Source organism: Alosa sapidissima, chromosome 18, assembly GCF_018492685.1.
Source record: "Alosa sapidissima isolate fAloSap1 chromosome 18, fAloSap1.pri, whole genome shotgun sequence".
NCBI classification, from domain to species: domain Eukaryota; kingdom Metazoa; phylum Chordata; class Actinopteri; order Clupeiformes; family Clupeidae; genus Alosa; species Alosa sapidissima.
The window spans coordinates 31,202,453-31,211,157 of NC_055974.1; the positions used below are offsets into that span (position 1 = coordinate 31,202,453).

The 8,705-nt window shown below is 43.8% G+C and overlaps 1 protein-coding gene across 2 annotated transcripts in view; it reads left to right on the forward strand.

Annotated features, from left to right (window-relative positions):
• The first annotated feature begins 2,073 nt into the window (after window positions 1-2,073).
• LOC121689815 (sialic acid-binding Ig-like lectin 12) overlaps window positions 2,074-8,705 on the forward strand; it is a 28,876-nt gene continuing 22,244 nt past the window's right edge. The window contains exons 1-2 of one of the 2 annotated variants that reach the window (XM_042070034.1): window positions 2,074-2,285; window positions 3,124-3,498. In XM_042070034.1, the coding sequence (XP_041925968.1) occupies window positions 2,243-2,285; window positions 3,124-3,498 (418 nt within the window). In that variant the 5' untranslated portion in view covers window positions 2,074-2,242. The remainder of the gene's footprint in view (window positions 2,286-3,123; window positions 3,499-8,705) is intronic. The other variant, XM_042070035.1, reaches the window with a different exon arrangement.

The window sequence follows — 8,705 nt, forward strand, 5'->3', positions numbered from 1 at the left end:
AGTGATTCTATGGTCTCCAACATACATGATGAGGACATGACAGTGACTGTATGGTGTCCCACAACATACATGATGAGGACATGACAGTGACTCTATGGTGTCCCACAACATACATGATGAGGACATGACAGTGATTCTATGGTCCCACAACATACATGATGAGGACATGACAGTGACTCTATGGTGTCCCACAACATACATGATGAGGACATGACAGTGACTCTATGGTCACCAACATACATGATGAGGACATGATAACAGTGACTCTATGGTCTCCCACACACATGATGAGGATATGATAACAGTGACTCTATGGTCACCAACATACATGATGAGGACATGATAACAGTGATTCTATGGTCTCCCACAACATACAAGTTGCAGCTGCTTTGGAGCTCTGAATCTTAACAACTTTACACGAATAAACACCTCTGATGATGTCATGATTTGGACACACCACATCATGTGGACACAGCATGAGAAAAACAAGGGACATTAAAGAAGCCCTATGCAGGGACATTAAAGAAGCCCTATGCAGGGACATTAAGGTCACATGTGCTGTCTGGATATTGGCTTCCTGTCCTGCAGCTCTAAGTGTGTGTGTGTGTGTGTGTGTGTGTGTGTGGGTGTATGGTGGTGAGAGAGTTTAAAGACCAAAACAGAGACCACAGTACTTTTCCACTGCATATAAACCCAAACAAAAGCACACACACAAACACACACTTCACACAGGCACTTCACACAGATACACACACACTTCACACAGATGCACTGAAATGACCCTTGCAGTTGCTGGTTTACGAAGGTCCACACACCACATCACACTACAGCTTGAACAGTAGGTGTGCGTGAGATGTGCGTTAGTTTCTTATGTTACCCACGATATTCTTGAGCCAACAATGGGCGTTGCCATGACACCTAAGCATTCAGAAATCCATTAGTATTATTTCTGACTGAAGCTGTGTTGAGTGAGACTGCACTAAGTTCTCCTGTACACAGAATGGATGAAGCTGTGTTGAGTGAGACTGCACTAAGTTCTCCTGTGTTGAGTGAGACTGCACTAAGTTCTCCTGTGTTGAGTGAGACTGCACTAAGTTCTCCTGTACACAGAATGGATGAAGCTGTGTTTAGTGAGACTGCACTAAGTTCTCCTGTACACAGAATGGATGAAGCTGTGTTTAGTGAGACTGCACTAAGTTCTCCTGTACACAGAATGGATGAAGCTGTGTTGAGTGAGACTGCACTAAGTTCTCCTGTGTTGAGTGAGACTGCACTAAGTTCTCCTGTACACAGAATGGATGAAGCTGTGTTGAGTGAGACTGCACTAAGTTCTCCTGTACACAGAATGGGCGGAAGTAGAGTCATGAGTAAGATGGATAGATGAGGTGCAGTTGAGTGAACTGAACTATACTAAGACATTAACCAGATTACTCTATCTGAAACACAACTTTACACAACTCTGCCCCCTAGCCCTGGTTAGCTTCAGCCAGTTAGCTACAGCTATCATAGTGACCGGAAGCTTGTTTCCTAAACTTGCAGCTGGTTTCTTTCATGTATCAGTGGTTTAGTTGTTATGATCACCAGTGTAATGTTTCGTTGTTATGGTCATCAGGGTTGTTATGGCGGAGTGGTTTGGTTGTTATGGTAATCAGGGTTGTTATGGTGGAGTGGTTTCGTTGTTATGGTCATCAGGGTTGTTATGGCGGAGTGGTTTGGTTGTTATGGTCTTCAGGGTTGTTATGGTGGAGTGGTTTGGTTGTTATGGTCACCATGGGAGTTGTTTAGTTGTAATGGTCACCAGTGGCATCTCTAGCCCAGACCACTGGCATTTCATTATCATGACAACTTTTTCATTCCTGGGCACTGGTGGTTAGTATTGCGTTGGCCATATGTATGTGCGCATGTGTGGTGGACACAGACAGAGTGGGTGGACGTTTGTAATCATCACGCCCTCTTTTCGTTATCATCAAGTCAGACCCACCATCACAACCTCATTCCATTAAAGCCACTGCTGCAGAGTTCAACAGACCACTCTACGCTCTCTCTCACACACACACACACACACACACACTTCAACAGACCACTCTACGCTCTCACACACACACACACACACTTCAACAGACCACTCTACGCTCTCACACACACACACACACATACACACCCCCTTTCCACTAAAGTCACTCCGTCAGTGCACATTAGACCTATTCACTCCCTCCACACACACACACACTTAACACACGCGATGGTGGAGGAATCTTTATCTGGCCAGCTTCTCTACATGATGGGTGAGTACAGTAGCCTACTTAGTATTCAGGGATAAATAAGTTGCTAGTGCCTTAGACTGTGATGGGTGAGTAGCCTACTTAGTAATCAGGGATAAATAAGTTGCTAGTGGCTTAGACTGTGATGGGTGAGTAGCCTACTTAGTAATCAGGGATAAATAAGTTGCTAGTGGCTTAGACTGTGATGGGTGAGTAGCCTACTTAGTAATCAGGGATAAATAAGTTGCTAGTGCCTTAGACTGTGATGGGTGAGTAGCCTACTTAGTAATCAGGGATAAATAAGTTGCTAGTGGCTTAGACTGTGATGGGTGAGTAGCCTACTTAGTAATCAGGGATAAATAAGTTGCTAGTGCCTTAGACTGTGATGGGTGAGTAGCCTACTTAGTAATCAGGGATAAATAAGTTGCTAGTGGCTTAGACTGTGATGGGTGAGTAGCCTACTTAGTAATCAGGGATAAATAAGTTGCTAGTGCCTTAGACTGTGATGGGTGAGTAGCCTACTTAGTAATCAGGGATAAATAAGTTGCTAGTGGCTTAGACTGTGTCCAGACTGTGTGATGTAATACCACATGGGTACTGAGGAGCTGTGGTCGTAATGTGTGTGTGTAGTGTGTGTGTAATGTGTGTGTAGTGTGTGTGTGCTCAGTAAAGGAAGCCTTCAGAATACCATGTGCAGCCACATTGTACTCGCTGTGTACTTCTGGGACAATCAGAACACACTTCTGTGTGCGTGCGTGCGTGCGTATATGCCTGCGTGTGTGTGTGTGTGTGTGTGTGTGTGTGTGTGTGTGTGTGTGTGTGTGCGTGCGTGCGTGCGTATATGCCTGCGTGTGTGTGTTAGGTGTGCTGCTGGCTGTGTTCTCCATGTCCATGTCCACCTCAGTGGTGGTGCGTGAGGGTCAGTCGGTCCAGATGAACTGTTCATTTGGCGTAAAGGAGACGGGATTCACCTCAGTCACCTGGCTGAGACAGACCGACCAGTCCACTCCAGTGTCCATCCTCACAACTTTCTATGACTACCAGAAGAATGAGGCAAGCAACGCAAATTACCACAATGGATTCAGCAGCAAACGCTTCACATGGACTGTAGTGGCCAACAGCATCTGCACGTTACAGATCAGAGATGTGAGTGTGTCTGACTCTGGACTTTACTACTGTGGGATGCAGCCTGGGGACCACATGGTCTATCACAATGCCACCTACTTAACCATCACAGGTAACCATTACCTTTCTTACACTGTGTGTGTGTGTGTGTGTGTGTGTTTGAGTGTGTGTGTGGTGTGTGTGTGTGTGTGTGTGTGTGTATGTATGTATGTGTGTGTGTGTGTGTGTGCGACTGCATGCATGTGTTTGTGCATTCATGTGTGTGTGTGACTGCATGCATGTGTTTGTGCATTCATGTGTGTGTGTGACTGCATGCATGTGTGTGGGCATTCATGTGTGTGTGTGTGTGTGTGTGACTGCATGCATGTGTGAGTAGATTCATGTGTGTGTGTGTGTGACTGCATGCATATGTGAGTGCATTCATGTGTGTGTGCGTGTGAGTAGTTGGAAACATCGTTTTGATTCCTGTTATTGTCTTTCTGCATCTGTAGATCAGACTGACGCTGAACCTACAGAGAAAGTAAAGGAGGAAGGTATGTTAGTCTGTGTGTGTGTGTGTGTATGTGAGTCTGTGTGTGTGCGTGTGTGTATGTGAGTCTGTGTGTGTGTGTGTGTGTGTGTGTGCGGGCTTTCTGCTGATTCACAATAGATGCAACGTTGCTTTATTAAAAAGGAGAGGCAGTGTTGAGCATAAAGCTTGAATCATTTCTCCTTCAAGAGCTTTTAGATCTAAGAGAAGTGCTTGAAAACATAATGAGTTGGATAAAGAGATGAAAGATTTGCATCTGTGTGTGTGTGTGTCCGCGTGTACAGTACAGTATGTGTCCGTGTGTGTGTGTGTGTGTCTGTGAGTGTGTGTGTGTATGTGTCCATGTGTGTGTTTGGGTGTGTGTTTGGGTGTGTGTGTGTGTGTGTATGTGTGTGTACGTAAAACAAATACAAGACAAAAAGAGGCTGTTGAAGAGGCACGAACGTGATGGCCTGCTGTAGTTCACATTTGCTAAAGTATCACACATTGCTAGATCAGATTTTTAAATATCACACATTACTAGATCAGATTAAAATATCGCACATTACTAGATCATATTTTTAAAATTTCACACATTACTAGATCATATTTTTAAATATCACACATTACTAGATCAGATTAAAATATTGCACATTACTAAATATCACACATTACTAGATCAGATTTTTAAAATATCACACATTATTATATCAGATTTTTAAAATATCACACATTTTTGATTTATGTTATGATATTGCATTTGTATATAAAAGCCACGCATCACATATTTCATGAGCAGCCTGTGACGAGTCCTGTAATCTGTCTGCACTTGCATTAGCAGGTTCTCTTCCTGCGGGACGGTTCTGCAGTGGGGTGTGTGGAACCGTGGTTCTAGTCCTGGGGGTTCTCAGCGCTGTTCTCAATGTGGTGCTGTTCATCCTGATCTTGACCAAACACAGAGGTGGACTCAGACAGAACACGGGTGCGTCAGATATTAATATCTTATGTTCAAAACCTTGATAAAGGCTTGCTTGTATGTGTGTGTGTGTGTGTGTGTGTGTGTGTGTGTGGTGCGTTTATGTCTTGTAATTAGTCAGATAGCATTTAAAGTGACTTTACTGTAGACTTGACCATTTAAATGTGTTTAGCAGAAGTCCATTTAGATATCATGAGCAAGGACAGATAACCATATATCATTTCCACTTGTTGCCCAGCGTAGTGCATAAGTCCGTCTGTTGGGGCACAATGACATCTGAAACAGGAAATAAATACAATATTCATCTGAAACAGGAAATAAATACAATATTCATCTGAAACACTGAATAAATACAATATTTACCTGAAACACCGAATAAATACAATATTTACCTGAAGTGCTCCTGTTCAGATGCCAGCTGGATTCTCATAGTGTGTTGAGCTCCTGTTAACTTCAGAGATTTAAGGATCTCCATATTGTGTGTTTAGAGATTTAAAGATCTCCATATTGTGTGTTTAGAGATTTAAGGATCTCCATATTGTCTTTTTAGAGATTTAAGGATCACAAGTGACATACAATCATACAAGCAGTAAAACTATTCAGTGAATATAGTGAGCATCTGGGGTGACTAGGCAAGGGTAGGCAACCAACAATACATTCTAAACGAATGCCTACCAGGTTCGGGAACTTAGGATCACCACAGTAAGACAACCAGGCTGTAGGCTACAGAGATGAGGTGCGCTACCGGCACAACCGCAGTCGCTAGTCGCAAAAACACACGGTTGAGCTGCAACAAAATACAACGTGGAATAAAGCTATGCGTCACTGAATCAGTCACCACGACAGAGGTAAAGCAATACTGGTTGTGATTACCAGGATTAACATCCCGCCAGTGTGAATGTCTGTTTATACTGATAAAATAAGTAACACATAAGACGCGTTGACTGAAACGACACAAATGGTACAGCAGATGAGTTCGGAGGGACAGCAACGAGAAAGCAGACACCAAACGCCGACACCAAACAATTCTCCCAGCAAGACAGCACAGGTGAGCTTTCGCGGGGTCATTAATTTAAAAAGACGAATGCCCTACGTCAGGTAAGCCTCGCAGTCAGGTGAAGGCGGAGCATAGGCAGGGATCTTGGGACATGTAGTACACTTGATCTACCCGTTACATCCATATTGTGTGTTTAGAGATTTAAGGATGTCTTATTGTGTGTTTAGAGATTTAAGGATCTCCATATTGTGTGTTTAGAGATTTAAGGATCTCCATATTGTGTGTTTAGAGATTTAAGGATGTCTTATTATGTGTTTAAAGCAAACAATCCAAACTGACCATCTCTGTGTCTCCTGTTTCTCCATCCAGAGTCCAGTGGTCAGGCTCACTCTCCTCCTGCCCAGGTGAGTCACTGGTCCTAAGCTAAGGCTAATGGTGCTTTCATGGCCTACATAGCTACAGAAATGTCTTGCGAGTTGTTCTGCTTCACCGGGCCGATTGCTTTCTCACTGCAAACAAACCGCTCTAGAGTTCCATTGGAAACGAGTCGAGACCATCTCCTCCAAGCGGTCTCAGTCCGTTTGTTTTGTTCCGAAACAGAGTGCGGTTGCTGCTTTCACATGAGCGAACAAACAAACAAAATAGCCTAGCTCATGTGATGGACATTATAGAACACAGTGCTTCTATTGATCACGAGGGGTTTATTTCATTGTACTCATCAAATGAATATGTTTACTATTCAAAAAGCAGCACATGGCCATTGGCAAGTGAATCAGGGAAGGCAACATCTCTTTTCAGATGGTTCCGCAATAGGCCGTCCACTCCGCAATAGACCATCCACACTCCACAATAGAGCGTCCGTAATAGGCCATCCACTCTCCGCAATAGAGCATCCACTCTCCGCAATAGGCCATCCACTCTCCACAATAGAGCGTCCGCAATAGGCCATCCACTCTCCCATCCACTCTCCGCAATAGAGCGTCCGCAATAGGCTGTCCACTCTCCGCAATAGAGCGTCCGTAATAGGCCATCCACTCTCCGCAATAGAGCGTCCGCAATAGGCCATCCACTCTCCGCAATAGAGCGTCCGCAATAGGCTGTCCACTCTCCGCAATAGAGCGTCCGTAATAGGCCATCCACTCTCCGCAATAGAGCGTCCGCAATAGGCTGTCCACTGTCCGCAATAGAGCGTCCGTAATAGGCTGTCCACTGTCCGCAATAGACCGTCCACTCTGCAATAGGCCGCCCACTCCGGGGACTCGGATATGATGGTCTAGTGTGGACAGGAGGGCAAATCGTGACAAAAGTGTGTCGCATATAAAACAAATCCGAACTAATACAGGGCTCTACACTAACATTTTTTTTCAGGAGCACTTGTGCGCCCAAGTTAAACAATTTAGGAGCACAGACAAAAATTTGGGCGCACAGTCAGTTCTGTACTTAACTTACACATAATCTAACATTATACTGCAGCTAACAGTTAAACATGCCAGTGCACCAATTGCGAATATTAAGAATGACTGACAACATTTAGGCTACAGGAAGGATTTTAAAGATCAGTGCCTACTTTATTTTCAGTCTGTTCTATTTTCCTACATTTTGTTCATGTAAAATAATATAATACATTGCCATATTTGCATTTAGCCTGTATATCAAGTATCTGCCAAATGTAGGCTAATTTATTTATTTGTGAATAGCTAAACCAAATATGCCCATGGTGACCTATCTGACTGCATACTGCCTAATAATACTACTAAAACAGTCCATTTTCTCTTCCACAAAACCCAACATAGCCTAATCAAGGATATATGTTTTATACTTTTAGTTTTTTTATTTGAAATATCTGCATTGATGGGGGCAGTAGGCAAACGTTAGGCCTACTTTCGTTTTGCACTAAAGCTTGTATTCGGTGTAAACAAACAAGCATGCGTAGAAGCCTGGAGTTGTCAGTAGCGTTCTACCTTTGAATAAAATGGGAGTATTACGGGAGGCTACTTTTGTGCCGGTTCGCTACAGCTATATTTTTACATATTGCAGCCAATATGTCAACTGGGCTAAAAGGCATGTTAGGTTACCTTTCCTTCTCTCACTGCATTCTCAGAATCTCATCCTGTTCCTCCTATATCCAATGAATTCGGTGGATAGAAGAACTAATTTCTTCAATCTTTGCATCTTGGCTGGCTAGTCTAACTTCCCGCTTTTTCTGCGCGCTCTTGGATTTGATAGAGCGACTACTAGCGAGTCACAACGCGAAACTGCTAACGTTGATGGGAGTTGCTGCTGTTATAGGAGAACTATGCAACATTTTCAACTTACGTAATAACACAGTTTAGAAATCATTGTGATGGTAAAATGACCTGTTGTGGTGAGAATGACGGCTTTCCCTGCTCCCTCTACTGTGTCCTAGCCGAAAACTAGCCTAACAAGATCTGCACTAGCGTCCTGGCAGTGTCTAAATCTGCAAGTCAGTCCCGTGAGAAGCGAGAACAAGCGAGAAACACGAAATGCTTAAAATTCTTTGGACATACACACGTCCCCTTCAAGCAACAGTTAGCCATGCTGGTTAGCTATGAGATGGCTTCATTTTTTAGATGGGAGAGCCAGGGAAAAGACCAAAGAGGCGGTTGTGAAGTATGCACCCCAAAGCTGTAGGGGGAGCTCCGTGGAGAGAAATGCAACAACAAAAGTGAGAAGTCAGCGAAGAAATGACTAGAGTTACAGAGCAGCCCTTTAAGATAGCCGATGGCGACCATTACACAGTTAAAATCTGTATGACACCTCGCCGGGTACAAAACTGAAAGCATCTTCGTGTGTGTGTGTGTGTGTGTGTGTGATGTT